The sequence below is a fragment of the Anastrepha ludens genome, chromosome 4 (assembly GCF_028408465.1).
Source record: "Anastrepha ludens isolate Willacy chromosome 4, idAnaLude1.1, whole genome shotgun sequence".
NCBI lineage: Eukaryota > Metazoa > Arthropoda > Insecta > Diptera > Tephritidae > Anastrepha > Anastrepha ludens.
The window spans coordinates 120,382,573-120,405,978 of record NC_071500.1 but is presented as its reverse complement, the minus strand read 5'-3'; the positions used below and the strand labels follow the sequence as shown (position 1 = coordinate 120,405,978).

At 37.0% G+C, this 23,406-nt stretch overlaps 1 protein-coding gene across 2 annotated transcripts; it reads right to left on the bottom strand.

Annotated features, from left to right (window-relative positions):
* Window positions 1–1,238: 1,238 nt before the first annotated feature.
* Window positions 1,239–19,904, bottom strand: LOC128860904 (equilibrative nucleoside transporter 4). Of its 2 annotated transcripts, none has more exons than XM_054098699.1 (4): window positions 19,480–19,904; window positions 10,407–10,690; window positions 5,612–5,898; window positions 1,239–5,551 (listed from the first exon to the last, which is right to left on the bottom strand). In XM_054098699.1, exons 1-4 carry the CDS (start codon window positions 19,650–19,652, stop codon window positions 4,271–4,273), a joined length of 2,025 nt encoding a protein of 674 aa, XP_053954674.1. In that variant the 5' UTR covers window positions 19,653–19,904; the 3' UTR covers window positions 1,239–4,270. The 2 variants fall into 2 exon arrangements, with proteins under 2 accessions (XP_053954674.1, XP_053954675.1); XM_054098700.1 differs by having other exon boundaries at window positions 1,239–5,548.
* Window positions 19,905–23,406: the final 3,502 nt, after the last annotated feature.

Genomic DNA, 23,406 nt, shown 5'->3' with positions numbered 1-23,406 from the left:
CATTTTTATAGAAAAGTGGAGATAATGTATCCAAACACACGATTCGAAGATGTTTACGTACAGAAGACTTCAGCTGCTCTCACTATCACTCATTGAAAAAGGAATTGCATGAGCTAAGGCAAATTCATAACGGAATTATATACATATATTGCATATTTATATTTATTTGCATAATTGGCGCTTACACCCTTTTTGGGTGTTTGGCCGACCTCCTCCTCCTATTTGTGACCTACAGAGTCTTACGATTTTACGTACGTCTACGGCGGCCGCCAGATTTGGAGAAACGTAATAATCACGGGTGAATCTTCTTTTGGGTCGAATAGTTGCATAATAATCGACAACACAACAAACTGTTAAACATCCAGTTAAGGTCATCTTCATTGCATTTACTGCCAATTTGAATGCAGTTTTGTTGAATAAAATTTACCAAATCACATTATGACCATTAGCTGTGAAGATGTTTGGGAGAACTAACCAACCTTGGATTTTACAAGAGGATAACGATCTCAAGCTTCGAAGCTGAAGGTATGTAGAGTAGAAACATCAAATTGAAATTGCAATGTTAGATTGGACTCCGCAGTCACCTAATGCCAACCCTATTGAAAATTTTTGGTCAAGAGTTAAGCAAAAACTCAAAGGAAAAAATATGGACGCCCAAACAGTTACTATATCAAAATCAATTTAACTGGTGTTCAAGGTTCAAAGTTTAAAAATGCCGACTTTGACGTCGATGGCACGTCCCGCGGCGGAAGGCCTTCTGCATTCGATGAAAAACGTCTCAAATCACGTCAACGGTCGCCAAACCAGTCGTGAATTGGCGAAAAAAATGAACTGCGATCGTTGAACGATTCTCAATCACCTTCATTCAATGGGATTTACCGAAAAATTGGGAGAGTTGGTGCCTATACATCAATATGAAGCAAAGAAAAGAGTAGGTGGCTCCAGGAGATACCCCAAAATCGAGAGTCCTGCCGGATCTTGTGTTTGGTGGGACTGGGAGGGCATAGTGCTCCTGTAAATGCTCCAAAAGAATGCCACGGTCAACAAGGAGCTCTACTTTGTGAACTTCATCGCGTGAATAAAGCTATTCGACTGAAAAGACCTGATCGGCATGGTCAAACCATACACGATAACAAAGAGGGCCTTAAAACTGGCTGAACAACTTTTTGGACCCAACCCAATAGCTTCCAAGTTTCCAATAGCTTCTATTAGATAGACTATAAATTTGGTTTTCTTGCACATTTCATTGTTAAAAAAACGATTGCCCTTTTCGACTTTTTTAATTTCACTTTATTCATATTTCTATTCATTACTTTACAGTTTATTTACCCACATATTTTAGTTGTAATTGCCAGCGGTCGATAAGCAATGTCAATAATTTTGCTTATCAAAAAGTCGCAAAACATTTTCCCCATCTCCAGTTCGACAACTATGAAAATTAATAAAATCACGATAACATACGAGTACATACAACGAATATAACTGACGAACAATGATAACATTTCAATTTGGTTTTTTTTCTTTGTAAATAAAAAACACATTTATGACACCTTATAGAAGCATCTTACAAACTATGGAGCTTACAAATTACCTATGCATTAGGTATCTAACCACGATCAGCCAAAAACTGCGGTTTTAGGTTTGAAGAAGAAAATGCATGCGTTGAAATTTGGAGCGAAAATGCTCGCAAAATATATTTAACAACAAAGTATATCAAAAAAAAATTTATTTAAAAAAAATACGTGTTTTCAATTTTTGAGGAAACTTATAAAATTAACTTTCATAAGACACCAAAAAATTATAGGCAGGAACATAGAATATCAAAATTTTTTTCAAATTTTTCTACACTTCAAAGAAAATTTGTAGCTATTATGACAACTTTCCTATTATATATTTATGACCGCTACACGTTTAATAAATATATGTTTTCGGTTTCTGCTTTGCTTTTTAGTATTTAATTTTAACTTTATTTCTTATATAGCTATGTATATATTAAAAATATATCTCGTGTCATATAAGAATTTAAATCTCTATCAACCCTTTTTGTTATGCTGCAAAACATGAAAACGCGCCTAAAAATATGCGTCACACTGGTGCATTTATATGCTGACCCCATTTGAAGCTTAAGAGTTATTCGCACTTTACAAATTGTATGTGATTTTTATTTTGTATTTATTACACACAAATGTGCGTATGTATATTCTAGCATAATTTCGCTACATTATTCGCACTATACTTTCATTATGATTTTTAACTGATGAGTACAATTGTTGATGATATTTAAGTAAAAAAACAATCTTCGACGTTACAGCAGCTCCAATTTATTTTCAAAGGCAGCGCTCAAAAGTAGAGCACAGTAAGAAGTTTCAACTGTAATGCGAAAACGACTTACAGGGCCGACGGCGTAAATCCGGAACACATTTAAGGAGGAATGGAGTGGCCAAAATTGTTGATTGACAGAGGAGTGCGCGAAAAGCTGTTAAACATTGAATCGATATCGTGGCCGCTGGAAAAAAGTACGTGGTTCATGCTCATAAGCCAAGAAAGCTCAGGATTGACTCCACAGCAACCTTCTCTATCACTGGTTGCCATCTTTGTAATCACTTTCACGCCCGAACGTGGCTGGGTAGGTAGGGCAGCTGTCATAATGGCACACTTCGACTTGTCGTAGATCCATTGTAATACCACTGGAACTTTTCCTAAACGATGGGGTTTTTTTTAAACCATTCCGTACCTTTTATAAAAGCCCCGTTACCTTTAAATGCGATATATCCACTACATCTTTCCAGAATGCACTCCCAAGCGTGCGAAGCCTCTTTCTTTCTCAGCCTTCACACTCATATAGGAGGTGTCTGATTACTTCCTCTTCTCCGTGTTAAGACAGCTTCTGCAAAAATTTCATCCTTCTGGTGAGGTTACCTATTGAACAATGGCCAGCTAACACACATATCAACTTGCTTGTAAATTCTGTATTAAATCTCAACAGCCTTTTTGAGCGACCGCAGTTCAATTTAGGCTATGTTTGTTTGCTTAGTTCGCATGTCGTCAGGTTTTGTCAAATTGCATTTACCCTGTTGATGGTTCCCCTATCTATTAGTACTTCACAAGTGGCTTTGGGCATAAGTATCAACGTTTCATCCAAATGGATATCAAGAGTTGTACCTATTCTGGCAAGTTCATCTGCTTTGTAATTACCTGCTATGTGAATATGGCACCTTTGTAGTATTGAGATGTGTCATTTGGAAGTTGAAAACATTCTATGACCGGACGTAGTTCAAGAAAATGTTAAAACAAGGCCTCATATCGCTAAGAACCCTCTGAGGAACATCATCAAGGACCTGATGACCACAATGGACAAAGAAGAGTCGGTTTGTGGGAGTAGACGGCAGCTGAAGGAGGATATATTGAATAATTTTAAATTACAACTTCCATTTTCCTATCCTTCGAATAGGTTTCTAAATTTAATTATTTTTGAATACACGTCCATTAGTTTTATTTTTTAGTTCAATAGTTCGGACTCACATCGAGGGCCCTGTGGAATACTGTTATATAAGTCTAACCAGCCGAGCCTGCTTTTAGACCTCGTAATGTGGTTATATAAATCTAACTATCTGAGCCTATCTTCAGGCGCTGATTTTGAGTATCTCGTGCTGGCTTTTCAAAATGTCTGCTTGATTTCAATGTTTTTGGTGTGTAACTTCATATTTCTGAAATGCTTAGAATCTATATGTACTAAATATATGAGTATGTAAGTATTTTGATGAGTATGGTATGCTGTTGGTAGCAAGTAAAATGTATTATCTCTTTTCCAAAACCTTTTTTCACGTATTATTGTTTGCTGGTTTCATTATTTCTTTGATATTCCCTTTAAATGAACTGCACGCATTTTTAAAATTTTGAATTATACTTAAAGAGTTTTTGTTTATAAATACGACCATCTTCATTTCAGTCATACACACTTGGCGAGGTCTATGTAATTGAAAAAGAAAAAACCTCCAATGGCCTCCAAAATAAAAGCCCTCGTTTTTTAATATTTGAATCAGCTATTTACAATATTGCCTCACGCGCTTAAGAGGAAACAATAAACTGTCATAAAAATAACAAAAAATATTGTTTCGTAAATTAAAAAATCTGCTACAAAATAGTTCACTGCCTTTCTTATGAGAGTTCTTAAAATCCTCTAACCTCTCTCCTCGCTATGTAATTTAGTTAAACCCTTTTCGAAATCATTTCCAACCTTCCCAAATGTCATTTTTGCTCTTAAAAATCCTTAAATCCTTTGCATCAACTCATTTGGCGTTTGTGGATCTGTGGTGCTTATACTCGTTTCCGCACTTAAATCGAGGCTCGCCGAGGAGACGGTGCTTACAACAGCCGAGACCACATTATCGATCGTGCCCGCTACCGAACTCAAAATCGCCGCCGCTGTGGTGGTGACTAACGCAGTAGTCGGCGCGATCAATGTGGGTAGTATTGGCCCCACGGTTGTACTGGTTGTGGTCACTGCTGCCGCAGTTGTTGCAGCTGCTGCTGTTGCCGCTAGAGCAGTTGTGCTCGCCTCGGTGGTGGGCAATAACGTCGAAACTGTTGTGGTGAGCAGCGCCGCGGCAACGGCTGTCGTATTCAGCATTGGCGATGTGGTGCTAGTCGTGCTAGTGGTGCTGATAAGCTGTGCATGTGCGCCTGTTGGATCTAACATTGAAGCCGGTGCATAAGGGTAAGTGGGACAGGGATTGGTGAGCTGCGCGCCAAGCATGGATTCAAAAACGTAACCAATTAATGAGCCAGTCGTAAGGCCTACATTGTACGATAGCGTCATCATGTTGCCGGTGACCTCTTTGAGGGTACCAGGTACCTTGGCCGGTGCTAGCATCATTGGAAGACTACCAGCGAGACCATTGCTGACGCCTAAACCAATTGTGAAGACAAAAGCCGCTGTCTCGCCCGAAATGACAGGCTGATGTCGCGGCGCACAACAAAGCAACAAGAGCGGTACCAACACTATACGCAGGCCAGACATTAAGATCAGTTGACGACGTGACCATGGATATGGCACTGCAGCTAGTATTTTGCCTATTACGTCAGCGGTGTTGAATGTAAACATCAGCAGCACCGGCAACCAAGTGCCAAGGCTACATGAAATTATTTCCGATTCGATGCCGGGGTACAGGGAGAGCGTGACGCAATAGGCCAACGCAATGCAGACCATATATGGATAGATCGCTTGTGCGACGGTCCAACGCGAAACGAAGCCATTCTTCAAATCGCTTAGCTTGCCGGGGGTACAAGTGCCGGGAGTGAGCACATGCTCCACTTTGAAGGCAACCGTAGTCGGTGTGGTGGGCTCCTGTGGTGTGCTCGGCATATCGGGTAAACTATTCAGGCCTTCGATTACACTTTCACCTGCCGTCGGATTAGAAAGCTCGTAAACGGGATTACTGAAGCTTAACGCACCTGTGGTGTTATTCGATGCATTTGCTGGCGGTGAAGTGGGTTCAAGCGTAAGAACCCCATACTTGGCGATGGGTGTTCCACCGTCGAGGTCATTCTGCTATAAGAGAAATAAGAGTGAGTGAGAAAGGCAAGGAGAGAATTTTTTGTATGTAATTACCAATCGATCTTCGTCCGGTCTAAGCACAATTTTAGCGCACGCCTTCATATGGTATCGCACAAATGGCAAATGTATGGTCGCCAGATGCAGCACATAGCTGAAAAGGATGTACAAAGTTGAAGTGAGAAAGAAGATGACCGTCGACACGCGATCATTTTGGATTAGCATCTTAGTAGCCACTCGATTGGAAGATACCAAAAAGCCAGCAATGCTCTCGCCAGCCATGACTGCTTGGGTGTATTCTTTGGGTAACATACTGGCAAAACCATAGAAACTGGATTGTTGAACTGTAAAGAAAGCAAGGAAAATTGAAAGTTACGAGTAATGTCACTTGAAATAAAGTAAGTGCATAAAAACACGAGGTGCTATATAAGAATCAAGACACGCAAGTGTGAAATAAAATTACTTAATTAAATGATATGATTGGAATGAAATAAAAAAACAAAAAATAAGGTAAAACTCGGTAAAAAAAACATGGAACAGTAGAGTTAAATTAAGTTAACAAAAATGTAAATTAATTCAAAGAAAATAAATTTGAATCATAATAATAAACTTAATTTAAAAAAACATTAATTTAATACCAATTAATTATTAGTATTATTAGTAACTAAAAGTGAGCGAGAGGAACAAAGCAAAAATAATAATACGAAATATTATACAACTAATGCAACAAAAATTAGATTAAATAAAATTAATTAATAACGAAATTTAAAAACCGTAAAATAAAATAAGAAAGTAAAATAAGAAACTAAAATTAAAACAAAAAAATAAAAATAAAATGAACTAAAAGAAATTTAAAATAAAAAACACTTACAAAACTATAATATGAAATAAAACCAACTCAAATAAATTAAAATATAAGATAAAATAAAATGAAATTTAAGAAATAAAATATTATACAAAAAATAAGAAAATGAAATTAAGTTAAATTAACTTAATTAAAAAAGAAACCAACATAAATGGGATCCAATTAAGAAAATACAACAAAATAAGAAAGTAAAGTAAAGACAAAATGTTACAAAAAGTGTTAAAACTAGTAATTATTTGTAAATTAAATTAATTCAAGCAAAATAAAGCAAAATAGTAATATGAAATGAGATAAAACAAAATACAAACAAAAATAAGAAATAAAAAATAGAATAAAGTTAAAGTTCATATTCTAAAATAAAATAAAATTAAATTAAATTAAATTAAATTAAATAAATAACATTATCAAACTCCTTCTACCTTAAAAGGTAAAACGATGTTGAAAAAATATACACCTACGACTTGCTCAAACGTACGATTTTCACCGGAACCAGTGCATGAAGATAAGGACATGCTTCTCTATTATAACAGAACAATCCTTACGAATACCACAAGAACTCATAATAGACCTGACATATTTTTGGTAAATAAAAATGACAACACTGCGTTTGTCATAGACATTGGTGTCCCATTGAACAAAAATATCCATAAAACGTACACAGAGAAAATCAGCAAATTCTCCGATTTGGGGATTGACATCAAGCGGCAGTGGCAACTCAGAAAGGTCTTTATATTGCCACTGATCATATCGGCCCACGGACTCGTTCACGTAAATCTGACGGAAAACCTCAAGAAGCTCAAATTGGAAAAGCACCTTATCTATGACCTTCAAAAAGCGGCTCTGCTGAATTCTTGCCACATCATAAGAAATTTCCACCAGTAAATTAGTATATATTTATTTATTGCTACAATATTCACACCTGTACCTCTTAGTTCTATTTTAGTTTAGAGTACGGTAGTTAAAAACTTATTAAAACAGTGTAAACATCTGACTTGCAGCTAAGCTGCCGCCAAATTGTGTAAGTGCCTCCCAAAGAATGGGATGTTTGAACAAAAAAATAAAATAAAATAAAATAAAATAAAATAAAATAAATTAAAATAAAATAAAATAAAATACAAAGAAAAATCAAATTAAAGTAAAAAACATTAAAGTTAGATAAAACAAAATTAAGTCAATTAAATAAAATTAAACAAAAAATAAATTTAAGCAAAAAAGTACGTGTAGCGTAGTACACATAACACAAGTGAAACTTTCAAGGCAAATAAAGAAAGAGGGAGAGACCCGAGAGAGAAAGAGAGAGAAGAAATATATATTTAAACGATATCACAACATTTGCAGAGAATACAAATACCCAAAATTTACAAAAAACGGAGAAGGGTCGACCGGTGTAGGTAAACGCCGGACACAAACCGTGGCAACAACGCGCACTACTCCGAGCGTTTATCACCCGCACAAACGCAGCGATTCCAGGACCGCGGCAGCGGCACAAATTACCGCAAGGCAATACCAATAAATCCGACGCCGAAATGAATAGCACTTTATAGTACGCACAAGCACCACCCAGGAAACGGAAATAAGCGCCAAGAAGTTGGCATAAAAAAACGCAAAAAAATTGGGACCAAAAAACGCCCCAAAACAGTAGGCACCAAGGCAATATAACGCCAAAAAAGTAGGCACCAAAACTATTTTACCTACAAGTTTGCACCAACAAACAAGCACCAAAAAGTAGTCAGTGTTATTTCTCACTAGTATTAACAACTGCAAGGAAAAACTCAGGAAAAATAGCCTAAATACATCTATGATATATATTTATAAGGTATAGCTCTCTCCCTCCTTTTCCTCTACGTTATATCTTTTTTCTCTCTCGCGTAACGAAAATGCCCAAAACGTTAGATGGCCTTGAGTTTTTACTCTCCATTCTCGCTCGTCCATCGACGCCTAAGAAGTTTCACTTCAAAAAACATTAAAATTAAAGTCAATTAAATAAATTAACATAAGATAAAAAATTAAAATTAAAAGCCAAAACAAATTTAAAAAAAATTAATTATAATAGCATACATTTATGTCAACTTCTGGAGCCCCACAATTGGAAAAGCACCTAGCATTCTTGGTCCAATCTTCTTTATACTTTTCATTAATAACGTTGGTCGCTGTTTCAAGTATTCGTATTTTCAAGTTTTGCTCTGTACAAACGATTTGAAACTTTTGCGCAGAATCTCCTCTCTATAGGATAAATTGTGATTACAGAAAGACTTGAGGCCTAGGACTGAGTGTTATCACATGACGTTTTCCAAGTCTCACCTTATTACATTTCATATGTATGTAGCTCTTGCCTCAGTCTATGAAATTCGTGATCTTCGTGTTATTTTTGATTCGTCTTTACGCTCATTGCCCACATTAACTGCTTTATACCGAAGGCATATGCCGACTTAGCTTTTTTGCGGCACTATGTTAATGATTTTAAAGACCCATACACAAAAATCTTATATAATGCTTTAGAGCGTTCGAAGTTGAAATATGCCTCTGTCATCTGGAATACGACGAATTTCTCACATTCTCTTAGAACTGTAAGATTACAACGCAAGTTTGCACGTTTTACTCTTCAACCTTGACACTTTGATAGTCCCTTGCCATCCTACAGTGCAAGGTGCAAGCTTACTAATGTTTTATCACTTGAGACCCGGCGACTTGTTTCAAGCTTAATGTTTATATACGATGTAATATCCCGGACCATTGACTATTCAGATCTACTCGGCCAAATAAATTTCAAAGATCCTAATATAGTACTTATAATCCATTTAATGTTGAAGTTCTCAGATCTACTTATAGTTACCACAATTTAGCCCTCTTTCAAGAGGACTTGAAGAGTTTAATGGGCTTTCCAAAAGTTTTGACCTTGATTTTGCATTGCCAAGGTGTCTGGCAGCCGCCGTAGCCGAATGGGTTGGTGCGTGACTACCATTCGGAATTCACAGAGAGAACGTAGGTTTGAAACTCGGCGAAACACCAAAATTAAGAAAAACATTTTTCTATTGTAATAGCGTTCGCCCCTCGGCAAGCAATGGCAAACATCCGAGTGTACTCGTATGCCATGAAAAAGCTCCTCATATTTTTATTATTTTTCAATAAACTATCTATTTAACTTTAGTTCTTTAGTTTTTGCTATAATACAGGTAACCGTAAGGTTGTTACCATAGACTTAAATAAATAAAGAAATAAAATAAAAGAACATTAAATTAAATAAATTTAAAAAATAAATAAAATGAGGTAAAACAAAATCAAATTAAATTAAATACTTATAATATATAATATTATATAATATAAACTAAAATTAATGAAAATAATTAAACAAAATAAAAAGCACATATAATATATTGTAGTATGTGGATACTACCTAAGTGTTTTTTAAGAGCTTGAGAACTTAAAATGATATTACAACCCAGAAATAGTGATGGAAAGATTTTTTTATTGTAATCTGGTAGATAATTTAATGGCAAATTTCATGGCATTTATTTTTTGAATGAAGTGAAATTGAAAAGGAAATAGGAAGGTAGTGGAAGTAGATAACTACTTGGGTGTACATGGACAAAATGTACACCATTTCTAAATTGAAAGAAAACGAAATAATTTATTTTCATACAGTTAAACTAATTGTTATGGGATTATGAAAATTCAATGTAACGAAAGGGAATAAGATGAAATTACGTATTTTTATTTTTCCTGCAATTAAAAAAGGCAAAAATTAAATTTATATACACAATTTATTAAAAAACAAAATCAAGAAAAATTTAATTTGTTTTTGTACTTAAAGAATCAGGGAACCAAATGAAATATAATGAGGAAAGGCAAACGAGCCGGAATTAAAATGTATTTTTAATATTTATACATTTTTTAAATTACCCAAAGTAATTGAAGTGGAAGTTGATTACTAAATTAGTTTTATTTAATTTAAATAATTAAAATTAAAATTTGGACTCGCACACATACCTGTACAACCGATGGCCACCAATGATACAGCAGCCAAATTCACTGAGTACGCCGTATTGGCAGCAAACATATGAAACGCCACCTCGCACACAGCCACAAAGATGAGCGTAGTAAATGACACCACATAACCAAAAAGCACACGCACACGAAACGGTGCCAGCGATAGAAAAACATTATTCAGCAAAACGGTAGCAAAAGCGACAATTATATACGTCATGGACATGTCCAGTGCCACTGAGCGTCCGGGAAAGCGAGCCTGCCAGTAGTCGGCAGCGATGATGAAACTGCAAAAACACACAATTGTAAAAAAATTATATGAGTAAGAAGGGAATCGGAAGATACAAAAAAGATGTGTACAAAAAAATTATACATTTCCAACACAAACATTAATCAAAGTCAAATTATTGTGGCATTTGCATTCAGGCACAGTTATCCTTATTCATGTAAATATGTTTGTGATCAATTTAATTGTCCTTCTTATCATTGGATATCAATCAGTAGGAAAATCATTCCTCATTTTGTTACAAGAACATTTTATATGTGTCACTAGCCATGACTCTTCTGCTTTATTTGAACACATGTTTACGAGGGTCGTTTGAAAAGTCCTTGCAAAAAATATAAACTACTTAATTGCTTGGGGTAAACCTTTATTATTTTTCGACAAAGTCTCCTTTTAGCCTTATACATTTCGTCCAACGCTGCTCTAGTTTGTTGATCCCTTCCGAATAATAGGATTTGTACAAGTCTGAAAAATAGCCATCTAATAAAATCTTTTTCCCGCCAGTCATTTTCAAATTTGGGAACAAATAGTAGTCCCAAGAAGCCAAATCTGGAGAATAGGGGGGATGTGAAACGAGTTGGAACCCTATTTCCATTAATTTTGCAACCACCGCTGCTGTGGCGTGAGTTGGTGCTATGTCGTGATGGAAAAAAAATATGCCGATCTGGCTGAAATTTGGTCTATGTTCTTCCAAGAGCTTCTACTAACTAAACATAACCTTGAAACGAGCCAATAGTGCCCTCTTTCTGATTTCGTCGAGCTTTTCAAACGACCCTCGAAACGGATAGTCTAAGGACGCGCCTAGGCGTTACTTTGAAATGAAACATATCAAAATTGAGATTTTCTCAGCTGTCACTATTTTTATTTATCTGAACAATTATATGTGAAAAATTATGTAATTTAAGTATCCCCTGTAAGAACATTTACCGGTAAAGTCCGACAAGCAGTCAATTCATGAATGAATTTATGAGAACCACAAAATGTCGATGTTGAAGGTTCTTCAGCACTATTTAACGCTACAGCAGCAAAATTCTTAAGAGAACGTACGAACGAGATACAGTATACTAGACAGTTTACTGGGGCGACAGTCTTTGATCGGGAAATCCCCGAGTCAGTCCGGTAACGTAGAACCGGCTGCCATAGGAATGGTTTTTAGTCTGCCAGTCCTTCAGTGCATCCTTGAAAGAACCAGTTTTTAGGAATTTGTTCACCTACCTTTGAATTGTCGACTCATTCACACGATTATTTTCACCAACAAAATGACGAATTTTTCGATATGTTCTTCTTCTGTTAATTCAAAGAGATTGATTCTACACTCCTACCCAGTTTACAAAAGTTTGTAGTCTTTGTATGTATTACGCCAAATAAGATATGTAGTATTCAGATTAAGAAGGAGAAGAACTTTTACTACCAGTGTGGAAAAAATTATAGAGCATCTCCTCAGCATTGCATGGGCTAAAATCAGGTTTATAGAAGTCTTATTTTGATAGTCTTATATATATAATTGACGCCTACACACTTTTTTGATTAAGCTCCTCCTCCAATTGGTGTTGTCCATTTTGATATTTTTCCACAAATTTAGGGATTTATAGTATTACGCCTGCTCCGAGGACAAAATTAATAAACTATTAAAAAATACTGCAAAAATTAAATAGAAGACGAAGTTTCTGTTTATAATACATACTAAGCAGAGTAGTAGGTAGAGAATGGCTAAACTTCGGCTTCGGCCTGAACCATGTTCAACCACAAAATTTCAATTCGGTTTCCATTCGACTTCGGAAAAAAAGGTCGAACATTTCTCTCCTTTTTTTAATTTTATGAACTTTTAGTATTTGTAACATGTTTTGAATACTTCTTCATCGAGTATGACTAGGAGCATTTGTTCATGCTTCTGATCAGCTCAACAAGTACACCGAGAGATGGTGCGACTTGCAAGGTGAAAATGCCAACAAGCCGTTATTTTTACATTAAAGTATGAGTATTAAATAATTTACAAATGTACACAAGTATGGAGGTTGAATTAGTTTTAAAGGTGGCACACAGATGGCGCTATTTATCACTTTATCGCGTTGGCAATACTGAATATATATTCATGACAAAGCCTCATCCCTAGGCTTTGTTTATCAGTATCTGTCATTTCGCTGAAGTATAAACAACGCAGTGTTTTCGTGTTCCGAGTATGTCAACTTTCGTGCCGTCGAAACCCAATTTGCGGGAAGCTTTGCTTTTCTGCTGCAATTTGAAAAAAAATACAGCCCAAGCCCGTGAATTGCTGCAGGAGGCCTACCCAGACCATACTCCGTCGATTTCAACATGTGAGTACTGGTTTCGACGATTCAAAAGTGGTGATTTTCACACCGAAGACAAGGAGCGTCTTGGCCAGCCCAAAAAGTTCGAGGACGCGGAATTGGGGGAATTGGTAAACGAGGACTCGTGCCAAACCCAAGAAGAGCTTGCTGAATCATTGGGCGTTGATAAATCAACCGTTTGCAAGCGTCTAAAAGCGATGGGAATGATCCAAAAGCAAGGACATTGGGTCCCGTACGAGTTGAAACTGCGCGACGTCGAACGGCGATTTTTTACGTGCGAATTGCTGATCGAGCGACAAAATCGGAAGGGTTTTTTGCATCGGGTGGTGACTGGCGACGAAAAATGGATCCACTACGATAACCCAAAACGCAAAAAATCATGGGGTTTGCCCGGCCACGCATCAACGTCGACGGCCAAGCAGAATATTCACGGCAAGAAAATCATGCTCTGCATTTGGTGGGATCAGGTCGGCGTCGTATATTTTGAGCTGCTCCAACCGGGCGAAACAATCACGGGGGATCGTTACCGACTGCAATTGATGCGTTTAAGCCGGGCATTGAAAGAAAAACGGCCGGAAACGGTAAAAAGGCACGACAAGGTTATTTTGCAACATGACAACGCTCGGCCGCATGTTGCTCAACCTGTCAAAAAATACCTTGGAACGCTTGGCTGGGAAGTGTTACCCCACCCGCCGTATAGTCCAGACATAGCTCCCTCCGATTATCATTTGTTCCGGCATATGAGTCTCGATTTGGCGGACCAGCGGTTCTCCTCGTACGAGGCTACCAAAATATGGGTTGAGTCATGGATAGCCAAGCAGCGGCCAGAATTTTGGAGAAACGGCATCCGGAAATTGCCCGAAAGACGGGCGAAAGTTGTAGCTAGCGATGGCCAATACTTCAAATAAAATATTGTGTATCGTTTCTTCACAATAAAGCCCCAAATCTTCGAAAAAAACCTTTAAAACTAATTCAACCTCCAATAAGTATATAGCATATTTCGAGTTGAACTATGACTTTAAAAAAGTCTTTACTTATTTATAAATTTGGCCCACGAAAATGTTCGGTTCAGCCGTAAAAAATTATGTTCGTTTACTCGTTTTCAATGGCTCTGCTGTATAGATTCGGTAGAATTTGAGCAATGGGCTGGGAACACAGACTTTGGGCGAATCCATCGACTATTGCATTTCATCATAGATCTGGGCCGTTAAAGAACCTCACAAATTAGTTGAACAGGATTGGCATCAGTGACTGAATAATAAATAGGGATTAGCTGGTATTAATCAGTACCCCGCAAATTTTTAAATATCGGAATTCAAAATAATTAAAATAAAAAAACCTGTTTATTAAAAAATATTATTGCAATACAAGCTATTCTATTTCTACGAAACATTTTTTTACCCAATATTGTGTAAATTGATTTGAGTTCTAAATATTTACAAATAAATATGTGTTCGCGTTGGATTTTCTTGGTTGGCGCGATAACCGCTTACGCGATTTTGACCGAGTTTAACTAAGCGCCCCAGTAATCTCCAAGTGAAGCCAAGTCCTTCTCCACCTGATCTTTCCAAAGCAGAGACGGCCTTTTTCTTCCTCTGCTACCACCAACTGGTACCACATGGGATACTTTCAGAGCCATTTGTATCCATTCACTGAGCTAAGTCTATGTCGTCGTAAAGCTCGTACGGCTCCTACGATACTCGCCGTCACCAACGTCCAACGAAAAATTGCTTACACAATATTTTACCGCCATAGCTGAATGGGTTGATGTGTGACTACCATTCGGAATTCAGAGTACTTTGGTTCGAATCTCTGCGAAACACCAAAATGATGAAAACGTTTTTCCTGATAGCGGTCGCCCCTCGGCAGGCAATGGCAAATGCCCCAGTGTATTTCTGCCATGAAAAAGTGCCTCATAAAAATATCTGCCGTTCGGAATCGGCTTAAAACTGTAGGTCCCTCCATTTGTGAAACAACATCAAGACGCAACCCACAAATAGGAGGAGGGGCTCGGTGTAAGCGCCAATTATATATATATAAAATAAATTATTGGTCTCAGATTTATCTGTATTACATAATTAATATATGATTTTTAAAATCAGCTTATCATAACTTTTAAATGGTTCTCTTCATGCTAATTTTAAATGATTTCAGTTATTCTATTTTTAAAAAAGTTATATTCCAAAGTGAATCATGGGTTTCCGGGATTGCTTTAAACATATACTGAAATCCCGTGATCAAACTTTTACGCTAATATTGGCATCCCTAATACAAGGCTGATGTTTATATTTCAGGCCTTGGGCACTTCTAGAGTTGTTAGGTGCTATCTGACGTTTCCACTTGGCAAGTTTGACATATTTTACCATAAACATACTCAGAACGTTTTTAGGGGTGAGCCGTATTAGTGAACTAAAATCATTATACGGCGAGAAAACATCATCATCCTTCAGCACCGTCAAAAACTTCGCTGTTCGCACACCGACGAATTCCGATAAAGTCGTCCAAAATCAGTTGTTGTGCCAGAAAAACTCGGTGCTTTGCGCGAAATGATTGTATAGGATCGTCATGTCATATAGCATGAGATTGAGGCATATTTGGGCATTAGTTAAAGTAAAGTTTTGTATGATCATCTTGTGGTAAAAAGGTGTGTTCGCGTGGGATTCCATACAATTAAAAAAACGCTCTGGAAATACGTCTGGAGATAGAGCTATATAGTACAATAGTATATTTTGAGAATATGTTTAAAAACAATAATAAAAGAGCCACCAATGTTTAGTTTTTCATTACTAGCCCAGAAATACAGACAGCAACCCACGTACTCTTCATAGAGTTTAGCCATATATAAACATAAACTAACGGAAATTCATTGCAAGGAAGTATTGCAGAAATATTCATATAATCTACCAGAACAAGCCAGAGCTGCTGTTTTTATATTTAAGCATACATGATTGTCGATTCAATATAAAATTCCTAATGTGAACTTTATTCAATAAATGGAATAGATACTCTTAAATATCTTGCCATCTTACTTTTATTTTTATCCGTTCTATGCGGGTGCCTGCGTTATCTCAGAGCAGCCCAGAAATCATTCCTGCACTCGAAACATGAAAAATTTGAGCTTATTGAATGATAAGTGTCTTCTTCGGGTACAGATTTTTCCCCCGAATAAAAATGAGTTTACTAAAAATTAAAAAATGGAAAATGTCGCCGTTGTATATATTTTGAATGTATTTCTACAAGGCTCTTGTCACGTAGCATCTCCTACTACAGAGACATATCTACTATTGTATATAATAGACCGATTTATGTGATTCATTTCAAATATGTTTACCAAGCTTTGTGAGAAAATTTATTCAGCTATTGATTTTTAGCGTTCTCTTCTTGATTTGTTCTCATATAAGCTATGGAGGCGACTGGAAGTCTTAACCGAATACTCTGTCTAGTAGATAGGTATGTATGTGTGTAAATACTTATATAGAGCCGCTAATAAATGATCCCAATTTATTTCATGCAAAACAATTCTTTACTCTGGAATCATAGGAATGCAGAGATAAGTGCAATGGAATGATGTACAGGCGTAATTACTAGGCCTGGAAAAATTGCATATTTTCAGATAGCCAAGCGACTATTAAGGCCCTCCAACCAGATAGCCTCTAAATTGCTGCTAAATTACCTTAGTAAGCAAAATAAATTGGACATGTGCATTCAGCTTTGGTTTCTTTGTGTTTCGGGACACAGTAAGGAAGAAAATGCGATTGCAGACGAATTCGTAAAAAAAGGAGCATCACCTTTCCTTAAAAGTCCAGAGCCCTTCTGCGGCTTGAGCAAAGCAGTGGTGTCCACCCCTACAGTAAAAGAGAACAAAGCTCATAGGAAACTATACAAGAAAAATTTAGCTGATTTGAAGCACTACAGAGGACTTTTAGTTTCTCACAATTAAGAAAATGCTTAAAGGATTACATAAAAATAATAATTCGTTTGTTAATGGACGCCACGATTAATTCAAAGGATTTAGAGTCCATATGAAAGTTTCTCTCGGTGGCAGGATTCAAAGGCATTCTCTTAATTCCTGAAGAGGGTGCAATGAATCTTAAGGCTCTCCGAGTCGTTTAATACCAAACGACGTTTCAGACAAGTTGACTCGCTGTCGTGTGACTTCTTTAACCTGATGTTCGAGAGCATCGTACGAGCCGCAAAACTTAATCACTCAGGCACAATATTTTATAAGAGCGTACAATTGTTGGCGTATGCCGATGATACCGATATCATCGGTCTTAACAACCGCGCTGTTAGTTCTGCCTTCTCCAAGAGGCAAACCGAATGGGTCTGGTGGTGAACGAGGACAAAACGAAGAACCTCCTGTCTTCAAACAAACAGTCGGCGCACTCGCGTATCGGCACCCACGTAACTGTTGACAATTATATAATTTCAAGGTTGTAAAAGACTTCGTTTATTTAGGAATCAGTATTAACACCGATAACAATGTCAGCGTTGAAATCCAACGTAGAATCTCTCTTGCCAACTAGTGCTACTTTGGACTAAGTAGGCAACTGAGCAGTAAAGTACTCTCTCGACGAACAAAACTAACACTCTACAAGACTCTCATCATGCCCGTCCTAACGTATGGCGCAGAAGCTTGGACAATGACAACATCCGATGAAGCGACGTTTGAGAGAAAGATTCTGCGTAAGATTTTTCGCCCTTTGCACGTTGGCAACGGCGAATATCGCAGGCGATGGAACGATGAGCTGTATGAGCTTTACGACGACATAGACATAGCGCAGCGAAAAAGGATCCAGCGGCTACGTTGGCTGGGTCAAGTCGTCCGAATGCATACAAACGCTCCAGCTTTGAAAGTATTCGATGCGGTACCAGCTGGTGGTAGCAGAGGAAGAGGAAGGCCTCCTCTGCGTTGGAAAGATCAGGTGGAGAAGGATTTGGCTACAGAAAGAAACGCGCTTTTTTAAACTCGGCCAAAATCGCGTAAGCGGTTATCGCGCCAATTAAAAAGAAGAAAAATAAGTAATGATAAAACAAAGATTTTTTATGCAATTTATCCATTGAATCAGTGCAATGATTGGAAACAGGAATCAAAAATGGTTCTTATATGTACCAGCGGCGCTCTTAGAATCACACCCTCTGATGCTTTGAATACTCTCTCCTTCTAAGCTCGCCTAGACTTGGTCAGTAAATCCTATTGACTATTGTTTGGATGAGCCATATTGAAATAGATTATTTAGTACTAGAATTCCAGCTCAACGTGAGTGGGTTGACACTATTCCTGGTCGGAAAAACTGCTCACAGGTTTTTACTGACGGATCAAAGCTTGACGATAAAGTTGGCTTTGGCGTCCACTGTATTAAGCGTTTACTAAAGTGAGCGTTCTGGCTCGTCTTCCAATCACTATAGCGGCGGCCGCCATAGCCGACTGGATTAGTGCGTGACTACCATTCAGGAGTGCATAGGTTCGAATCTCCTGGCATGAACATCAAATAATAGAAAAAGTTGTTTCTAATAGTGGCCGCCCCTCAGCAGACAAGTGAAAAAAATGTGGCTACACTTAGAGAAATCTATATTTATTCTGATAGTCTCTTGGTGGGGTTCTCACTAATTCCATCATTGCTCGCACCCATTTGACATGGATGCCCAGTCATAGTGATATATCAGGGAATTGTAAGCAGACAAATTAGCAAGAAGGGCATTACCACTCGTCTCTCTCTTGGTATAGGGAATTTGGCCAAAATGGGGCATCAATCACTTAAAGGTCAGTCAAAGAAAAACGTCTTTATGTTAGTTTCTTTGATCACAGGCCACTATTCCCCAGGTCGACATGCTCAAAGATGAAACGTAGCTCATTTCGACTATAGCAGAAGCTGCAAGAATGAGGAGGAGGAAGAGTTTGTCAGACATCTTGTTTACCACTGTCCTGCGTGGCATGCCACTAGGTTTAGATACTTTGGTGCATCATTCTTGAATAATACTGATGAACTTAGGGATATAAGAAAGAGTTAGCCAGATTAATGGATTTGAACTTAAAATAAAATGGTTTAACGAAGAGAAGCAGGTAGTAGTAGTTTACGTGGTATCACAATCGATCGCCAACGGTCGAAGTGTGTTGGTTTAAATACCGAGTGCCGCTTATACCTACCTACCTAGAATTTAATATGTTTTTTCACATCACTAGTCATTGAAGTACTGTTTTTTTATTAGTCTACAGCACCGCGCTCCGCTGAGAGCTGCAAGCCCAAAACGAAATGTTACCGTTGCAGCCTACTCATTCGGCTTGTTTACGTACAGAACTTACTAAGCAGTAAAATTTTCATAAATATTCAAAATATAACGGGCGATTAGAAGTAAATGTGTCAGTGAACTTAATAAGAAATAATGTGTTAGTAAAAAAACAGTTATGTTTCATGAAAATGCATTCTTTTGTGCTAGCAATAATTATAATTTAAGAAGCCTCCTTCACTCTCTGCAAACTTACCTATTGTAAGGCAACACAAAGCCAATACCAGCAGCTAGTAACGCTAAATAAACAGCATGATTATGATCTTTGGGCATGCGTACGTCCGCCTCCGGACTGTCCATGGGCTCATGGCGAATGCCGGCGCCGCGCCCTTCAAGCGGTTCATAAGTTGTGGCCTGAGCGGATTCCATTTCCGTTATTTAACAAATATTTGCACTTTCAAGGTGTACAAATGTTCTTGATAATGGGTAGCAAATTTCCGTAATTGTAGCCGTATTTTGGCACTAAGCACAAACACAAATAATGTAGTCTACTTTGCGGCGCACAAAAATGGATTTCAAGTGATTTACCGCGTTACGTTTAACCTTCTAGTTGACACTATTTACATATATAAAGACTTAGGTATTCATATAGCTATAGTTCTTATAGTTTGGTAGATCAGTAGCCAAATTTTGTTTTCTCGAAAAATTAAGCAGAAAATTAAAATTTTAGCTTTTTTTGGTTTTTTTTGTCTTACATGTTTTTTTAATTTTTTCATTTCTGTTACAACTTTAGCTTTTCTTGCCCTTTCATCCATTTCAAAACGACACTTTTTGTTTATAGAAAAACTGCGCAACAGCGTCAGGGAAAAAAATTATAAAAAATCAGCGCTATTTTTTAGAAATTATGATTAAAAACCGTGGAATTGGAAGGGAAAGTTTGTGGAATTTTTCTAACTTTTGGATAAAATGTATGGATTTATAATGGATTTGGGTCTGGAAAACAATAAGCCACTCATTAATACAAAAATAATCAAAAGCGTTCAAAAAAAATTAAAAAAGTAAAAACTGGTCAAAATATTGATGTATGGCGGGGTGTACATAATAATTTCGCCAAATCTCAAAATGCGGGAGGTCTGGGAAAAAATACCTATAACTTGATAATGGTTGGACTAATATTTGCACTACATTTTAGCCACACTCAAGATTTAACGTATTTATGCATTTATGTATGTACGTTGCGAAAGCTTAGTGTATTTTCATATGTAAATAGTGCCAATTAGATAAAAAGTAATGTCAAGGCGAAGGTTACGCGAGTAATTTACTTAAGTATTTTCGATGTTTTTTAAAGAAATTCGATCATGCTCATGACGCTTAGCATTTAATAATTTATGTGCACAATGTTGGCTAGATTTTTTTCTTTAACACCTTTCTATGTTTCAATTGGAAAGCTGTGGATCTATATTTTCTCTCACTCACTTAGTTAACTTTTTCTATTGCAAAGTATTAATTACTATGCTAGGCATCGTTAATTTCCACGTAGTTATTGACACCCCAGAAAATGGAAAACTCTCAATGTCATCAAGAGTTGTAGTGTTTTTAATCGATAAATGAGAAGCAGTTTTGGCAACACTTTTGACACTCAACCGTTGCTCATACTAAAACTGCTTGCATTTGAGAGCTTTTAAACCGTTCAAATTTGTCTAGTTTGCATAATTTTTTATTTTTTTTTGCAACAGCAAGTCACTTAACCACTATCTTTTTTAACTTTCAACTCGTTACTTGCAAGAATTACAATGTTTTTCTCTTAGCAATTTTTTCATTGCACTTGTGTGTCTGGCTGCTCTTCACATTTTCCACTGCACCTCTACTTTTCCTGCTACCTGCTTGCTTGAACTAATCGAAAATAATTTCTTATAATATGGCTTTAATTTTTTATTTTAATTGAAGTAATTAACATTTATTAACAGGGTTAATTTTAGTAATTTTTCTAATGCAAAAATTTTGTATGTGCTGCCTATTTTGTATAGTACTAAAACTTGGCTGGCCTTTGCATTCTTTCAGCGCCTATTGCGCAAGTCCTTTTCATTATCGATTTTGGTTGTGCTGTCATTTCAACATTGCAACTGTCACATGTTGTTGAGTTGTCCGTCATTAGTGATTTCGTCATCTGTTTTATCGCTGTTTGTTTACACCAACACGAATCCATATGCAGGTTTTTTTGTTCCTTTCTTTCCATTCTCATTATTCCTCATCTATATGCTTGATAACAAAATGCTCGTACATCTTGAGACATTTCGCTTTATTAGTGGCTGAATGTGGGCATGTTTTCATTACCGCTTTTTGACATACATTTTGTGAACGCTTAGTTTTAAGAGCGGCAAGGCAAAAATGAGTGACATTCCAAAAACAAGAAAAAACTTATATATCTGCATCTATTTTAGTGGTCCACCGGGATGAAACGCTGGATGCCGCAACTTTTCGAAATCAAATCTCTAATACTACGTCCCCATGGCACGTAATTTGCTCTCCCATTCGTAATTCGCTTTCCAATTGCCCTTCGACTTACATAATTAAAAATACAAAATGTTGAGGGCAAATTAACTTGCTGTATTCTCAATAAAGTAACGAATTCCAAACCAAATCGTAGTCGTACGTAATTTTTGTCGGAAATTTATCAAAATGAACAAATGTTGAATAATAAACAAAAAAAATTATTTTTAGTAATGGGGACAACAAAAGAAATTGATACAAAAATATTATGTCAAGAAGGTTGCTGAACACCTCATGTATGGTGAACGCGGCCAAATTGAGGAGTAATTGCACAAAGCCTTAGTTCTACAACTCTTGAGTATTTCTTAAAGTCAATGGTAGTTTTTCCGGCAGCCAAGTCTACTTTCTCCGCAATGTTTCCACTTTTTCCTATTGCTGAAAAATGAAAGGAGTAAACTAATGAAATCTACATTACAAAATAAAGCAGAATTTTTTTAATCCCTTTTCCCCCATCATCGGAATTCATAGCAAATAATAATAGTAACACGCAAAGAAGATGTAGAGCTGTCAAATGAAAGCGAATTACGTACCATGGGAATGTAGTATAAGTAAAGAGCAGGCATATCATATTTCTTCTCTCCTTTACTAACCGACACATCGTCAAAAACCTGTGCAAACTTCTATCAGGCAATGCACTAATAACAAATTGTAAGAAACATGATAAGGTTGAATTTTATTTTGCACACCATAAATTTAACTTGAAATTTTTAGTCGACATAAAACATACACTAAAAAATTGGCTTTAATGCCCAACTTAATGTAGTCCTACAAAACGTAGGCACTACAGTTTTAAGTCACCTCCATATCGCACCCTAAATACAAAAGGGGCACAACTCAAAATGTACTTCTGCCCAAATATAAACGAGACGTTATCAATAAAACGGTCCGCGGATGACGTATTGCAAAAATAAATTTTTGGTTTTTTGGTAGGACTGTTATAAGCTTACATGGAAAATTTCAGCGTGATATGTCACATAGTTTGTTTTCTGTGCTACTGTAAGCAAGTCAATCTCGAGTGTGGAAAATTTTGAGTTGTGACCCTATTGTATTTAGGGTACGATATGTTATGGTTTTCATGAGCTTTTTGCATAGCAGGGCATTAGCATTCCTTGCTGAAGGACAACCGTTATTAGAAAAAACTTTTTTAATAATTTTTAATGCTTCTGGCCCACAGTGCGCGCCGAGTGGTAATCCACGACCGCTTTTTCTTATTAACCCAGATAACCCTGCGAGCTTACTCGTGCAAAAATTGTCTTGGTCATCATAAATTCCTTTATTCTTGCTCTTGGTTGACCACTTGTTTAACAAAAATATCGGCTAGCAAATTTAAAGTATTGTTAACGCTAAGCGCTCTAACGAGCGACGCTCTGAAAACAATACACAACTTGGCTAATATTGCTGGTCTGAGTGTCAATGCTGAAAAAACGATCTAAAGTCATTGTAAAGCTCATCGACTCTTTGCGCTTTGCATTATGGAAGCTATTAAATCAACCCCGCCGGCTGCTCTTGAGGTTTTCCTCGACCTGACACCGATTGATCTCTTTGCGGAAAATCAGGCTGCAAACTCAGCTGTGAGGCTACAAGCAACCGATCAGCTTATTTTTGGGAATACCACGGTCAATTCAGACTCTAT

Excerpts from the sequence above, each read along its gene's own strand:
- LOC128860904 (XM_054098699.1), bottom strand. The coding sequence starts at position 19,652 with ATGGAATCCGCTCAGGCCACAACTTATGAACCGCTTGAAGGGCGCGGC. Across the intron at positions 5,899-10,406 it reads GGTGGCCATCGGTTGTACAG|TTCAACAATCCAGTTTCTAT; the intron begins GTATGTGTGCGA and ends CTTTCTTTACAG. Across the intron at positions 5,552-5,611 it reads GACCGGACGAAGATCGATTG|CAGAATGACCTCGACGGTGG; the intron begins GTAATTACATAC and ends TTTCTCTTATAG.